The 17,569-nt window shown below is 38.7% G+C and overlaps 1 protein-coding gene across 2 annotated transcripts in view; it reads left to right on the forward strand.

The window, feature by feature from the left end:
- Positions 1-3,430: 3,430 nt before the first annotated feature.
- The window catches only part of LOC127651757 (E3 ubiquitin-protein ligase RNF38-like), a 53,520-nt gene continuing 39,381 nt past the window's right edge, over positions 3,431-17,569 (forward strand). For both annotated transcript variants that reach the window (XM_052137761.1, XM_052137762.1), the window contains exons 1-2: positions 3,431-3,540; positions 4,627-5,205. In XM_052137761.1, coding sequence (XP_051993721.1) covers positions 4,713-5,205 — 493 coding nt within the window. In that variant the 5' untranslated portion in view covers positions 3,431-3,540; positions 4,627-4,712. The remainder of the gene's footprint in view (positions 3,541-4,626; positions 5,206-17,569) is intronic.

Consider the following 17,569-nt stretch of genomic DNA (forward strand, 5'->3'; position numbering starts at 1 on the left):
TGATGAGAGAATTTTCATTTTTAGGCAAACTTTCACTTTAAATTTGTTTATAGAATGAAATGTAAAAAGAAATAGAAAACCCAGAGAAACAGTTGCACAAAATAAATAAATAAAATTAACATGATGAGAATATGAAGAATACAGAAAAGCTTAGTGAAAGCTCTTCTAAAGATAAAATTATTTTAGTCTGAATTTGAAGGAATTTGTCCTTAAAAGCTGCAATCAGTAAATGTTGGTTTATGTTGTGCTGGTCCATATGGCAGTCATCTCAGACTTACATGGACACCTAGGGGCATGTGTGAAAAACTGTTTATGCTTTTACATTTATCAAACACATTTAAAGTGACTTATAGTACACATTTGAAATGTTATAATGTTATATATGAGATTGTTTTGTGGTGTTTTAAAATTGTGTACATACAATATGTAAAAGTACTGGTTTACATCTGCTATGCTTCTTAATTGGGTCTCCAGAGCACATCCAGGTCACATATTTCTCTGTTAGCACTTATGCCATTGAACATGTTCAAATATTGAAAAAAAATAAAATAAAAATCCTTTTAAACAAGCCATAAAACATTCACATGCCTCTTTAAGCAATAGCACATTATACCCGGCTGTGCGAAATTTCACGCTTTTTATTTGAAACTGGATCTGTGTGACACAGCTCAACACAACTCTTAAAGTTTGTTTGAGTTGCTTATGACAATATGGAGAGATACAAGGAAAAATATTACAGGTAAAATGAATTGTTCTTTAGTTGTTTCCACTGAATGATTATTAGATATGAAACATAATACTAATTCGATGCAACCGGATTTAAAATGACAAAATTAGCTATTTCTAAGCCTAATTTTGTTTTCAGTTTTAAAGGGCTTATAATGACTTATAAGAACAATAAGTGTTTTTCTCTATTTCATTATTATTGTTTGATTAATATTGCAATTTGATATAGATCATGTGCTCGCTTTGTTTGGTTTTTATTGGGCTTTTGCATTTTTTATTCATAGAAAAATAGATTGTACAGGAAAGTAGGGTAGAAAGAGTCAAGTCAAGTGGTTTTTATTGTCGTTTCAACCATATACAGTTAGTACAGTACACAGCAAAACGAGACAACGTTCCTCCAGGACCATGGTGCTACATAAAAACAACAAAGGACCAACATAGGACCATGTGAGACTACACAACGAAATAAAATACCTATATAAACTACCTATATATACCTATATAAAGTGCACGTGCAAACATGTGCAAAAAGTACAGGACAGTACAACAAATTACTGACAATGAACAGGACAATAGACAGTGCAGCGCCGACCAGTACTCAGTAGTGCAAAAAGATGACAGTTTTTAAAAATGTAAACATAACATACTATGAGATAATGTTCTATGCACATAGCAGTTATTGAGGTAGCAGACAGTTATAAAGTGACAGTTATTAAAGTGCAACTCAGGACACGTGTGTGTCAAACCAGTCTCTGAGTATTGAGGAGTCTGATGGCTTGGGGGAAGAAGCTGTTACACAGTCTGGCCGTGAGGGCCCGAATGCTTCGGTACCTCTTGCCAGACGGGAGGAGGGTAAAGAGTTTGTGTGAGGGGTGTGTGGGGTCGTCCACAATGCTGGTTGCTTTGCGGATGCAGTGTTTTTTGTAAATGTCTTTGATGGAGGGAAGAGAGACCCCAATGATCTTCTCAGCTGTCCTCACTATCCTCTGCAGGGCTTTGTGGTCCGAAACGGTGCAAGTCCCAAACCAGGCAGTGATGCAGCTGCTCAGGATGCTCTCAATAGTCCCTCTATAGAATGTAGTGAGGATGGGGGTTGGGAGATGTGCTTTCCTCAGCCTTCGAAGAAAGTAGAGACGCTGCTGGGCTTTCTTGGTGATAGAGCTGGTGTTGAGGGACCAGGTGAGGTTCTCCGCCAGGTGAACACCAAGGAATTTGGTGCTCTTGACGATCTCCACAGAGGAGCCGTCGATGTTCAGTGGGGAGTGGGGAGTGGGGAGCAGTATCAGGAGATGACTCAAACCCGTGAGCAAAGAGCATTTTTATGTCCTGGGCATCTGTGTTGCCCACTGCATCACAGCTCTGACACACTCATTTTGTTTACCCTGATATTGTTAAAGCAACATAAAGTTAATATGCACTTAAAGATCATGTTTTGTGACGTTTTCCGTTAGATTACTCAAGGTTTTGTAACGTATTCCGTTAGATTACTCAAGGTCAGTAACGTATTCTAAATACTTTGGATTTCTTCTTCAGCACTGGCAGATTTATTTTCACTTGTTTTGACTATAAAACTCTGCCAGTACAGTAAGACAAAACGCACATGTTAAAAATAGATTCTCTGAAAAACATAAATATCTAATGCAGTGTTGTTTCTAAAACAAGATAAATCAAATTGATCTTGTTTTAAGGATTTCTAGATATTTTTACAGGAAAACAATACACAAATTATTATCAAGAATATGATTTTTGCCCTAATATCAAAGATCTTACTAGAAAAAAATATATTATTATCCAACGTAAATTTTCTTGATATAAATATATGATCGTGCCTGGTAACGTGTGCATGTAAAATTGCAAAAAATAGCATTTTAGCTTAGTGTAAAGCTGACAATTTACACAAGGTTTATTTCTATTTCTTCTTCTTTTCAACTTACTTCAAACGTACTTCTGTGTCTACTCGTATGAATGTAACACATCATAAGAAAGGGTTTCACCGCTGTTCAAATGCACTTTGGATCGCATCATTTATATGTATAAATGTTTTCCATCTGAAAGGACTAAATATTAAATATGAAACAAATGACAATAAAATGCAAAGTAATCTCTTCAGTAATCAAAATACTTTTTGAATGTAACTGTATACAATTACCAATTATTTAAACTGTAACTGTAGTGGAATACATTTACTTATATTTTGTATTTTAAATATGTAATCCCATTACATGTATTCCATTAATTCCCAACACTGAGTATTGAACACAATGATCAGAAGTAACTGTAATTAAATTACTGAAAATGTAAGAGTAATCCCTTACTTTTTTTTTTTCAAAAGTAATACACCCAACCAGGGCTGGACTGGGAAGAGAAATCGACACAGGATTTTACATGGCAACAGGCCCAAAAGTTGTTGATCAGGGGGTGGGTGGGGTGGGGTTGTTTCATTTTTTGGGATTACATTTTTTTTAATGATGAAATAATACGGAGTGCGACTTTAACTGAAAAGAATTGAGGCTGAATGTAGGCCTGTCTAATATGAATTGAGAACATTGTGTCGTCTTGGATCGTGAAGATGTCCCTAATTCATGAATATTTAGGTAATGAGCGAAAGAAGACTGCAATTCGGTTTCCATTTGTTGTTTTTTTTTTTGGTTTCCTTTACTATTCTTAATCGCTCTGTGCTCGATTGGTCTGTTCTGCTGGAGCTGTGATATCGCGCTGATGGTCTGTCACATTATTTCTCACTGACACCGTCTGAGCGCAAGAGCACCACGGCAAAAGATCCGCTTAAAAACACTTCATAACACACAGCTGTGGGTGAGTTCCTCTTTTTATTTCATAGCTTATATGTGTGTATATTTGTTTGAGTGGTAGGAGTGGAAAAGGAAGATTTAGTCGTCCGTTTTTCCACTGATGTAAATATAATTAGGTACTTTAGAAAGCTTCTGCTTTTTCCTGCCAGCGTTTACTGATCACCACAAAACACCGTATATAAATATGTTTTATAACCTAGGCAGATTATTCAGCGATGAGTGGCCTATTCAGGACAATTGGCCCTTAGGTTTTAAAGCACGAGCCGGATTTTATTTTTGATAGTTTTGTGAGACCAAAGGCAGATGGTGGACTAAAGCCAGCCGCGCAACATTTACTGCTAACGCGAGCTAATACCTCCACAGTATTCCACTCAAAATGTGGTTAACATCAATAAAACACCGTGTGACTGAATAAATGGGTTGTGATTGGCTTTGTGTTTGTTAGGGGCATTATAGGAGCATTAGCGAAGTAATACTATATGTGTGTGTGTGTGTGTGTGTGTTTTTGTGTAGCGGTGAGCTAACGCTAGCGCTTCACGGAAGTGTTCGATCACCAGCTGCTCCCTCTTATTTATTGACTTTATTTACTTTTCACTCATCATAAACATCACACACGTGCGTCATGTGTCGTGTAGCTCGTCGCGACTAGCTTTCGTGGTGTTTTGATGACGTAGTTCGTTTAATAGGACAATGTTTTTAGTTTTGGAAGTTTTCGTTTAGGATGAAATGACATTTTAAATGTTTTAAAAGGATTTAAATGTCACCATAGACGGGATTATTTTATCGTTTGTTATTTGAATGCAGCAACTACGATCCACGTAAAAAGGAATGACGCTCCAAATACAAAACAAAAGATCTTCTCATCTGTAGATTATCATAAATATCCAGTTCTTCAATTTAATGACTCGGAGCTACGTTTTAAATGTATTTTGTGTATTGTGTTTTTAATCCGTAGGTGTTTTTAGTGAGTCACACTCGAACGGTGTTTCGTTTTTAGTTCGTAAGTGTTTTTTAGTGACTCAAACGATGTTAGTTGTAATGTGTTTATCATCTGTAAGCGTTTTTAATGACCAAAACTGTTTTTAAACAGTGTTTTCATCTGCAAGTGTTTTTCCGGCGTGGAATCGGAGAGGAGGAAGAGAGAGAGAGAGGTGGGATAACATAAGCCGGAAGGAAATGCCAATCGCCGCTACTGGTCATTCAGCGTCTCAAGAGCCCCGCGTCTGTTCCCCGGATCCCGTCCCTAAGCGCGCTGATTTATGCGAGGACGCAGGGGCTCGGGAAGCGGAATACGTGGGTCTGGAGGGGGGCCACAGCCTGGGCGGCGCTAGACTCTTCGGAGCGTTTGAGAGTTCTTCCGCGGCTTCTCATTCCCCTCCCGCGTCCTCTTTCCACCACCACCACCATCCGGTGACTATGGAGCCCCCCAGGACTCGATCGCGTTCACGGTCTGGATTTTACCATGCTGGATTTTCTAACGCGAACGCCAGCGGGGGTGGTGCTCTGAGTCCCGCTGGAGGAGTAAGCCACCATCATTACCACCACCAACAGCAGCAGCAACTCGGAGCTGCTTACGGACACACGGAAAACCTGCGGCCGCCCGGGAGCATGCTCTCCCCGGGAAGCCACAGACACGCTGGGCCTGGAACGCACAGAAACACCGGAGCAGGTAAGACAGTGCTCTATTAAAAGATCAGTAGTTCAGGGTTATTGATATCTTTGCATCTTAGGGGTGAACACTGGACAGTAATTTATTTACAATGTGTTCATAATTTCATGTTGTCGCATATTTGGGTGGGACATGTTTCCCCATACCCTCAGGATCAGACTGATCTCACAGCGAATTCGGAAACGGTAGGTTGGCTTTTCTTAAGCTGAAGTCAGTCTGCGCTTACCGAAATTTAAAACACTGCCCCCAGTGGCCAAAGCGGTAACTGTTGTTGGGCAAATGAGCATGATTGAGCTCCATTTTCCTGGTATAATGTCCACGGATGGCCGCCAAAGCAAGTTGTGAAGCGAGATGTTTTCAGCTGAACAGGCTGTAATACAGTGAAAAGGAATGCATGTTTTATAAACTGTACCCCCAACTCAAATCCCATACCTAAACCGAACCAGAAGTGGATTGCAAATCTAATGTAAGGGGGAAAAATGTGACCTCCGAATCACGCTCGTCACTGATTACGCGAATGCGACGTCAACTTAGTTTCAATGCGGTATCCGAACCGGGGTCTCCAACACTGCTGATGCAGCTTGCTTCCGGTTGCGCCACATGGAATGGTAAACATGCTGAAGAGATGCAAAGATGTCTTATAGCCCTCACAAAAAATCTAGAGTTCTGGCAAACTAGCTGCAAATTTGCCACTCAATATTTTCACATGCAAATGAGCTTGTGATTCGCCACAAATGTTTGCCAGAAATTTGCAGCTCTTCGCAGGTAGAGGCGAACCTGCTGCAAACCATTGGCAACAATGGACCATTTGCCGCAAAGCTCATTTAAATGTGAAAATGATCGGTCGCAAATTTGCCATGAGCTATTGATTTTTGAAAGGGATGAGATGCTGCTTATCGGTATGTCGGCATAATGTGGTCGATCCTAGAGCATCAGAAATATCGTAAACCTCATGTTATCAGGATACATGCCATGAGTGTAGTTCTGTTTGACCACATCTCAGAGGATAGGGGTGAAGACAGCTATTGGCTCCCTCCACCGATCTGTGAAGTGTGTTGTATGGAACATTACACTTATTGGTTTTTCACTTTTACAGATTAACACATAATATAGCTGCACATATTCGCTGTTTCCCACCCCTGTAACATGGCCTCATAGATACAAAATATTGAATCCAAAATGTTTAATTTATGCTGTTTTATAATATAAAAAGATTGGGGATGTAGCAAAAAAGTTCAACCCCCCACTTTTTGGAGATAATCTGTGCTTTTCCCATACATGTTGTGTCCCCTTAACATTTTTGAAATTCTTCTATTGGTTAGACAGATATTATGTGTGAGTGTACTGTCAATGGATTGAATCTGAAACAGAGCTCTTTTATGTTTGAATACGGTACTGTAGTGAGACTGAGCAGAGAAATTGTAACTTGGTTAACTTAAGGGATGTAAAGCCATACCATTTGCGCCATTTGCTGTCTTAAACTAGGGATGCACTGATCAGATACTCCGACGGTATTAGACCGATCAGGTATCGTCTAACGAGCCCAATCCAAATCTGCTGTGTGTTAGTCATGTTCATTACTGTCAAGTAAAAAAAATGACATGATCCATACAAATACAATTAAATCAGTTCACATGATTCGTGCATTTTATTCAAAGCCATCTATCACGCATGAAGATGTGTGATAGCTCTGTGAATCACAAAAGGCTGTTTTATAAGTAAATATATAAAATGCACGCACAGCTCCAGCGCGTCAGTGAATGGCTCTGCTCTGTTTACACATACACTCTCGGCTATTTTGAGCCTTCACAACGGTGTGGAATTATTGAGCGCTACTAACGAACATCATCTCGGATTTAGATGCTCAATAGTTCGGTTCACTTATAATATGCATTTAGAACAGCACTGGAGGTGCATTTTTACTAGAATTTGAATAAGTGAATTAAACTACTGTGAACTTAACTACAAACAGTCACACATACAGGACTTCCTGGAGAGTTCAGAATGTCAAAATAAAAGCATGAGGATGTAAAAGTTAACGGTGCATTATTGAGATATATTAAGATTATAGTTTATTATTATTATCTTTTGTTTACAAATTATAAGAATATTTAAGTTGAATGGGTTAAAAAAAATAACTGAATGAAAAGTAGACTGATGTCTTACAACTAAATTGAACAAAAAAAAAAGTCCAGACGCAAGCTGAAATTATTTTTTGCAAAAAACAAAACAAAAATGGCTGATGACTTATACTGGAATTACTGTTAATTTTGCTGCTACATTATCCAGTATACTAGTTAATAATAAAGTGTTCCTTAATAAGCTATACATTTATATTGAAATAATGTGTAGTTGGAGGTAGGGCTGCTCAATTATGGAAAAAATCATAATCACGATTATTTAAACGATTACACATTGACTTTTGGAAAGATGTTGCATTTATTGCACTTAAATCAACAGTGAAAACAACTTGAACTGTGAAATTTCCCTTAATACTTTTCCCGTTTAACATTTCAAATTCCCCTTAAAATGAATAATATATAAATTATCATTTTAAGATGACAACAAATACATATTTATTATGATCATCACAACCTTCATCAAAGCATACTTTTCACGTGTGTGTGTGTGTGTGTGTGTGAGTGAGTGTTTACACAGTGATATTATTATTATTTAGTAGTAGTAGGTTAATGTTAGAAACAATCACACCATAACTCGCATATTAATTGCTCATTACTTCTAATATTGTTGTTACTTTTGTTAAAATAACCTATTTACATACAATTAAATACCCACATGTTACACATGATCAGGCATTTCTCATATAACGCATGCAGAGCAACTCTGGTGAAATAGTGGCGAGATGGCAAAACATAATGCTTATCCAAAGTATTGACCGACTTTCTGAAGCCATCGTTGTTGACTGTACTAATGGGGCACATGTCTTTAGCTAAAAAGTATGCAATGGCATCTGTTATATTTCTGTGCCTCTCTGAGCTCGACTGGTAGGGAGTATGTAAAGTGCATCTTTAATGGAAGACTGTGTTGCACACAATGTCATTGGGGCTGTCTTCTCTTTCTGTTTCTTCCTTACAAGTTGGTCATACGTGACTCTGTGTTTATGTTTAAGGTGGTTAAACAGATTTGTGGTGTTACCATCTGATCTTGCACGTGATTAGTTTCTGGTCCACGTCGGATTCCTTGAATCCGAACTGCTCCCACACAATGGAATTTGCTCTTCCATTTTTGCTCACCAAACGCTGCTTTTCTCCCTCCGCCATCTTGTTCGCTCGTGCTGATTTTTAAATGCCGCCAGATACCACAAACTAGACCTCGCTGACTATTGGCTGAGTGAGTTTAGCTTTCGAGAGGGGCGAAAGTGCACGTGTCATTCAGAACACAAGACAAAATAACAGTTTACTTGCAAAACGTAATGTGCAAAATAATATTTTTTCCCAATTACATTGTTTTTGTGATCGTTAGGAGCCAAAATCAAATTCACGATCAAAATTTGATTAATTGCACAGCCCTAGTTAGAGGTTTGTGTTTCTTTACATATTAAAGAGCACACCCAATTAGTTCCACACAATAATCTAAAGATATTCTAAACTGATTATGCAAAAAAAACAACACTGGTATCGGATCGGGAGCGGTATCGGCCGATACTGAGTTTTCTTATATCGGCTCGGAAGAGAAAAAGTGGTATCTGTGCATCCCTACATATAAAAGAGTCCCCAATTAGTATCACACAGTAGAGTATAGATATTCAAAACAGACTTGGTTTCAGCTGATTCTGAGATTTCAGGTTACGGAATCAGATCAGGAGAGAAATTTGTATCGTGCATCCCAATCTCAAACTAGAACTGTTATGCCACAGCTCTTCTGGTCCAGTCTAAAGATGGTTCTTTAAAAATAGACATTAAAAACTTGAAGTTATTTAATGGCATTTGTGCTTTTAAGTGTCAAGAGAGGGCTTCTTTCCTGTAGAAGGGCAATATTGTACATTTCTCTGATGAATGCCACACTGATCTACGCATGCATATTGGCCCTTCATCTTGGTTTATCTTAAGCACTCGATTTGACATGATGCCAAGGCATAAACTGATACGTGTTTGCAGACAAACTCACACTTATTAAATTACACAAGCTGTGACAGTTCTCTTCGGTTTTGGATACTTAATGTTGTTATCCACTGGGTGAAAATAGCACATAGTTTTCCCCTACAGTATTAGACATTTGTTCCCTCCAACTTTGTGGTTTAAGTTAATAATTGACCTTCATTGACATGCGTGTCTAACAGCATCGTGGTGCTTTATGGTTTCTTCAGCTGGTCATGTCGGAGGAATGGAAATTCCAAAATATTCCCCCAAAAAAGTATTCAAGTTTCTGGCATACTTATTTCCTGCCACATGATGGGATTAATCAGCCACAGCTTTTCCTTTTAGCCCCACACAACAAGCTGGCAGGACTAAATACATGCACGCACATGTGTTCACACACCTAAGTTAATGTAGCCATTGCTCGTGAACTGTTATAAGACAGGAGCTGTGGTTTTGATAACATATGTTTAAAAAAAAAAAACATCAGGGCATGTATGACAACTGTGCATGCATGTCAGTAGGGGGTAGACATTGTGGGTAGTATCTCAGGTGTTGTGCGTTAGGCTCAGGTGTATTTGCCTACTGGCAGTTGCTCTTTGTAGCCAATCTGCAACACACACTCACTTTACTAAAGGACCCAGACTGGAAATACCTGTCTGATAGAATAAGTATCAAGCAACCTGCCTTGCTTGCCTGCTTCAGCCATTGCACTTACAAGAATTTGGAGCTTTCTTGGGGCCTTTTGTCATTAAGCAAGTCTTTGTATTGTCTTCTCTTTTTCTATCTCGTGATTTGTCCCGATATGTGAATGTATCTCAGTGTGATATTGACTGGATGGATAATCAGAGGTACTTTACCTGAGAGTGTAAATGTGATATTAACTGGTGGGATATACAGTAGCAGGGTGTGTGTAAGTGTGTATGAGTGTGATATTGACTGAGATCAGAATGGCTGCTCTGATAATGAGAGAAGCTCGGTACACTGAAATCCCCAGAGTTTAACACCATCTGCTCTCAATACAGAACCGCTCTCTCTCTGACTCTCGCTCCCATTCTATCTCTTTTGTCCACCCGATCCACCTTTCATTTTCTCACAGTGACTTTCCCCTGTCTGTTTATCCTATTGCATATTTCACCTTCTCATCGAATTGATATTTGCCTGCAAATGCACATGTATTCATAGAAGGAGGGGCGGTGTTAAGTCTCCTGTGGCTTATTTTGGGGAAGGTGTACGGTCTTGCCTTCAATACTGTGCAGAGCCAGGGAGAGAGGGGGAAAAAGGGCTATCAGGTCCCATAAAATCAATAGAGAAACGGATTTCTGGTGTGCTCGGGCACACGCACTCCCCTTCCACCTATGAGGCTGTGTATGCGCAAGCATGCATGTGGGCAGTTCAAGATCATTTGAAGGGTTTAGAATCCCCTCTGGGGCTGGTCCAGACCAAACACATGGAGCTCAGTTCTGCTGACTCTTAACAGAAATCCAGAGAATGGGTTAGAGGTGAACAAACGGATTAAGGAGCTGTAACCGTGCTTTACCTATTATGATTAAAGTTTGTAGTGTCTCGCCTCCTGTTTTCTAATGATGATGAGTGGGAGATGATAGGCCTACAACACATGTTTCTACATTACCTTTTGTAGTTTTTTCTTATCTCTGATGAGGGAGTTACATTTGATTCCTAAATGAATAATTATTTTGAGTCAGTTCTTTTTAAAAGTTTGGTCATCTTTTCAGTAAGGTAGGAAAATGTATCTGCATCAAACTGTACTCATTCTGTAAAAAGCAAGCTTATTATTATGATTGAAACCAGGGTGATGGCTGCAGTATTTAACTACAATAAAGCTACTAAAAAGATGCCAGGCTCTTTTGAGTGATGACTCAAAAGAATCGAATTATTTTAATGTATTTGAGTGTGAAGGAGCCAAGTTATTACAATGAAATGGGTTACCCAATTTGTATCGATGAGTATAGTGGGTGTGAATGTAGTCTGACATTATCAGTTTATGAGAATCATAAGCATTTTTGCTCTGGTTTTGAAATCTTCATGGCTGTGATTTTATTTTAAGTGTTGATCTGAGTAGTGCTGTACCCGTAAAAGTACCCGTACATCGGTATGAAGTCGAAACGAAAATAAAGATTAACATTTTGACAAAACATAAAGCTTCTTTGCTTTATTAAACTTGTTACTGCCCCTTTCACTTTTAAAAACTCAAATCTCTCTTACTTATTTGTCGTGGCCACATTGTCTTTGCAGAGTATACTTCTACACAGTCTCTTAGAGACAGGCTTCAAAGTTATCCATTTTAGTGACCATAACTTGGGTTAATATTCCTCAGCTGGCACGTGCGATTGCAAATAAGTAATGGCAAAGCCACACCCACAATAAGTTAACCAATCATCAACACTCTTTGACCAGCCGATTTCTCCTTTGTCATCAATTTCAGAGATGTATATGGATAGGAGAAATGTAACCAAACTAGCACATTGGCAGAACATAAACTTCACTGTATTTTGTCGTTATTTGTTGGCGAAATATGCGTAGCCTGTTCGCCCAGTGAGTATCATTTAAGCGGACCACTAATCCACTGTAAAGCGGATATGTAAACCATATTTATGTAATTAAATCATAGCATTTGTGCTTTAATCTCTAATGTATTTACAGTGCTGTGAAAAACTATTTGCTTCTGATTTCTTCTGTTTTTTTGTATATCTCATATTAAATTGTATAAAAATGTTTAAACAAAATCTACCATAAAACAAGGTAATCTGAGTAAACACAAAATACAGTTTTAAAATTAATGTTGTTTATTGATGCAAAAAGCTATCCAATACCATCTGGGCCTGTGTGAAAAAGTATTGGAAAATAAATTCCAGGTATGATGTGGAAAAAGTTGATTTCAAATGCATCAGTCTGGGAAGGGTTACAAAGCTATTTCACTGTGGACTCCAAAGGACCGCAGTGAGAGCCATTATCTCCAAATGGAGAAAACTTGCCACAGTAGTGAACCTTCCAAAGTTCCTCCAAGAGCACAGAACTAACTCATCCAGGAAATCACAAAAAAGCCAAGGACAACATCCAAGGAGCTGCAGGCCTCTCTCGCATCAATAAAGGTCACTGTTCATGACTCCACTATCAGAAAGACACTGAACAAAAATGCCATTAATGAAAAAGTGGTGAGGTGAAAAACACTGCTAACCCAGAAGAACATTTAAGGCTCTTCTGAATTTTACCAAAACACACCTTGATGGTCCTCAAACCTTTTGGGAGAATATTCTGTGGACTCGAAAGTAGAACTGTTTGGAAGACAGGGGTCCCTTACATCTGGCGTGACTCAAACACAGAATTGCACAAAAAGAAGATCATGCCCACGGTCAGGCATGGTGGTAGTGTGATGTGTGGGGATGCTTTGCTGCTTCAGGGCCAGGGCGACTTGCAATAATTGAGGAGGCAATGATCCAAAGCATAGGAGTAAGTCCACCTCGGAAAGGCTCAAAAGAAGCAAAATTATAGTTTTGGAGTGGCCTAGTCAAAGTCCTGGCTTGAACCTGATTGAGATGGCTGTGGCAGGACCTTAAATGGGCAGTTCATGCTTGAAAACCCTCCAATGTGGCTGAACTAAAGCAGTTCTGCAAAAAATAGTGAGCCAAAATTCCACCACAGAGCTGTGAAAGATTGATCTCCAGTCATCGGAAGCATTTGGTTGCAGTTGTTGCTGCTAAAGGTGGCACAACCAGCTATTAAGTTTTAATGGGGCAGTTAGTTTTTCACATGGGTGATATGTGTTGGATAACTTTTTTGCTTCAATAAATAATATATATAATATCATAACTGTGTTTTGTGTTTAATCAGGTTGCCTTTTTTATGTTATATCTTGTTTGAAGATCTAAAATAATTTAGTATGAAAAATAAACACAAAAAGAAGAAATCAGGTTGGGGCAAATAATTTTTTACAGCAGTGTATATAGCATTTAAAACAAGAGAGTTGACCAAAGTGCTAAATAGTATACAATTTAAAACCTAATAACATTTCAAAATTACCACATACACATCTGGATTAATGACTCTTGTTTAAGGATGGGGAAGCTTGTATTATGAGGGCCCAGCTGGTCCCCAGAGCTGGTGTGGGTTGTATTGTGAGTCCACTCCCAGTCTTAGTCTCCTGGTTTGTACCAGAACAACAGCATCTATTTTAGCACACTTGGCTCTATGAAACACTTGGGCCCAAATCAGAATGTTTCTAAACTCCACTTAGCATGAAGACAACTGTTGCTCCGTGCTCAAAATCAAGCGTTGTCCCTGAAGGGCTCTTCAGTTTTCACCTCGAGTAGGTCTGCGTCTCACACATGCGCATACACCCACCCACCCAACCCGTGGGCTGTTCAGCAGGCAAGGTGCAGCATGGGAGATGAGCACTGGGCTTTGTAGTGACTGTAAGCTGTTTTAATTGGACTACGCTTCTGATCATTATTTAGACCATTAGAGGCGATCGCAGTTTGAGCATTAGCACAAGCCTTCATCCCTGCCTCTCAACAAACTATTCAGAAACATGGCCGTTTCCTTTCAGCCCAGGAACAGAGGAACAGGGACGAGTGTTAATGGGAGGGCTGGAGGTTTTCATCGCTCCTGCACTGACCTGGCACTGTCTTCAGAGAGAAGTAGGAGCAGACAAAAAAAAAAAAAAAACAGAACAGATGCTCAGAAGTACTTACAGGTGCCAGGTGTGTTGAAAGAGAAAAGGATGAAGATGGAGAGCGAGAAGATGGATTGTGGTTCAAATAAATTACATGATTGAATAAACCCTTTTAAGATTATAAATTATGATATAAACCTTTATATAAAGCAGTGAAAGAATCTACACACATGCACACACTTTATCCTCATTACAGCAGTGAGATGCTCGTTTCATCACTACCATGAAACATGGGTGTGAATATAACTGGAATTTTGCTGCATTTATGCTGTACCGACAGCCAGCTGTCAAAAAGCCATGCAGTTCTTATGTGGCTTAGTTAGGGCTAGGCAATATGGCTTCAGAAATTATATCTCGATATTATTTCAGCAAATTGATCATCTCGATAATTATGTTTTTGCTCTGAAATGGCATAAAAGTGTTTTTTTATTTTATTTATTTATTTATTTTTTTCTGTTGGAGGAACGAACGTTTCACCGAAACCAAGTCTGGTAGAATTCATATTTCAAAGTAACAAGGTGTGCAAAAACTACTATGGAAACCAGATGAATATTGCAACGTACTCCATTAATACTGTGGATCTCAGTAAAGTTGATTTATTATTATATAATACTGAATTATTATGTTCAGGAGAAGATTTGTTAAAGAAAAATTTATATATTTCTGTCCTATTTACTTCACCCTAAACTGGGGTTTGTATTTTGACACTGCAAGTGATGTCGTTTTTATTTCACCTTCACCAGGAGCTATTATTATGAAACCGGAAATACAGTGTTTGTTTGACAGTTATGAGTTTTGCATCTGGTGAACTGCTGTCAAACTATCCTTCACTGTTCCGTGTTTGTAGATTTGTATAATAACTTGATAGCAGTTACTAATGTTTGGAATTGCGTGAATGCTTGAACCTTTAGTGCTTCACAATGCAAGTGAACTGTGCTAAAAACACGAGAGCATGTGCACAGAACAGTGGTGTCGCCGGTTCATTAAGTACACACAGACCATGTTTATCTTTCTTTAATCGCAGCCTTTGGCAGTTGATTAATCACATATGATTCACACACATCTCGCATATCTCCACTTTATTTTGAATAGCCCTGAAGGATCGTGAAATTAGTCTACTGATGCGCTCTATGGAACTTCATGGCCAAATAAAAGGCTTAAAATAGCACTATTATTCATGATATTTTCATTTTATATCATCAGCAAAATCATCGTGATTTATATCGTGGGTATTCGATGTATCGCCCAGCCTAAAGTTAAGTGTGAGAGCATTAAGTGTGAGTGGTGGTGGCGTAGTGGGATAAAGCACATAACTGTTAATCAGAAGGTTGCTGGTTCGATCCCCACGGCCACCACTATTGTGTCCTTGAGCAAGGCACTTAACTCCAGGTTACTCTGGGGGGATTGTCCCTGTAATAAGTGCACTGTTAGTCGCTTTGGATAAAAGCGTCTGCCAAATGCATAAATGTAAATGTATTAATTCTACTTCAAAAATAGAATAAAATAGAATTAAATGCACACTATAAATTGGTTAATTCCTTTCTTACACAGTTCCATTCTTGCTAAATACACCGTATACGCAACAACTTTATACTTCGCTACTGTGTACTTCACTGTGCAGTTGTCATAGAGACCAACTATTCAACAGTTAGTTCCGGTCATCAAATCTGATTGTCCAAGCAGTGTTAAAGTGCAGATATTCAGGATAATAGTACTGGGATACTTCACTGTTATATTTAGAACATCACTTTTGCCCTTGTGATATTGCTTAATTGTCTGGGACTATATCTTCTAGCGGAAGGATGGAGCTTAATTAATTTGCCTGAAAACATTTTACTGATGACAATGTAGAGTGAATGGATGTGAGAGAGATCATATTATATGTCAATTATATCAATCATGTCTAAATCATATCCATTTCTATAGCCCATATCCATTCTCTCGCTGTAGAGAGAATGGGTATGGGATACAGTAAAATAAATGACAGACCAAACCATTCCAGGTTCCAGTATTTTATTTATTTAAATGGAACTGGTTCTGAAAAAGAAGCTATTCCCAACTCGTCTGTTTGCTGACCCTCTGTAGTCCACCCAGACCATTTATGGAAACTAAGTTGCAAAAATATGTTACTTAGAAATAGTCATGGTATTGACGTTACAACCTTGAGTACATTGACATATGATGCAAATAAAGGCTTGTTCAGGAACTTGGCCAATCATTGAGTGAGAGGAGTGTGAACTACAGTGGTATGCAGTAGAAGTAGCAAAACCAGGCAGAGGGCAATTTACATGTTGAGGTCTTAAAGCTACAGTAGCAAAAACTGTCTATTTAATTATAAGGGTCTAAGAAAGGTTGGAAATGTATGTGTAAATCTGGATTATGAAAAATTTGGGCCCTGAAAAAATAAGCATGACCAACATAACCCAGACTAACTTGACTGGACTTCACTGAAATCTGCCAATGATCAACAAATTGTTCCTCTTATGCAGCAAATTCTTGTAGTCAATAAGTCAGATGCTCATTAACTGTATAACGTTTTTGTACGTTTTTGGTTGTGGTGGAGGTTTCAGTGTGGTGCTTTTAATTCTTTCAAAAAGGAAAAGACCATTAGAAACCCTTGTGAAGTTTCTGCATCAATGCTCTGTAAATAGCACAATCACATGGGAAATTGGAATGTTGCTTCCAAATATTCCAGTACCATGACATCAGAAGCACGTTGTGTCTGCTGTGTAGGAGATCTGGCTTTCTAACCCTGCGTTGAAACCAGGCAGTGATCGCATTCGCACAATCATTGATGAGCATCATCTGTAGGTCACATTTTCCCTCAAATAGGTAACATTTAAAAAAAGTGACAGACCACAGATGGTTAGGCTTGGGGGTGTGAAGAGTTAATAAAATATATATTATTCTTTGCTGTATTGCCTCCTTTACAGCTAAAAACAACTCTCTTTTGGTGTCCCTCTATATGCATTTCACTCAGAAACTGAAGCTCACGTGAGCCCATGTTCAAAAACACTTCCTGCTTCGGCCTCTGGGGGCAGTGCACAAGCCGAGATTAGATCAAGATAAGTTGACCTACTGTTTCCAAATTCACTGAGATCAGTAGAGTCTGCTGTAAATAAGGTCAATCCATTTTCATTATTGAATTGGTACCAATCAAGACTTTTCTATATCATCAGACTACATTCTCAACTATGTTTACCCAAAGCAAAATTCACTCTGAAGCCATTTGGAATTGTGGTACACACCATTCAAAGAGCGTGTCTTTACGAGAACACACTTTTTTTGCTCCAGTCTTTGTTGGCAACCAAAGCATAAGTGTGGCTTTCCTCAAACCACATTGACCACATGTAGATCTCTCGTCGGACGTCAGTCTTTACTAATTTCAAATTTAGTCCCAGCCCAGAGTCACTCAATAGAGCATATTACATTAAATGGGATTTGACTCAGTGGGACAAGCTTGCCATAGTTACATTTGCTAGACAGACTTATTTCCCTGGCTACCTGAGAGGCTCAATGCAGGGGAACAGATTGGGCCGTATATCATTATAATACAGATTTTTTTAATGATTTT

Source organism: Xyrauchen texanus, chromosome 11 (genome assembly GCF_025860055.1).
Source record: "Xyrauchen texanus isolate HMW12.3.18 chromosome 11, RBS_HiC_50CHRs, whole genome shotgun sequence".
Lineage (NCBI taxonomy): Eukaryota > Metazoa > Chordata > Actinopteri > Cypriniformes > Catostomidae > Xyrauchen > Xyrauchen texanus.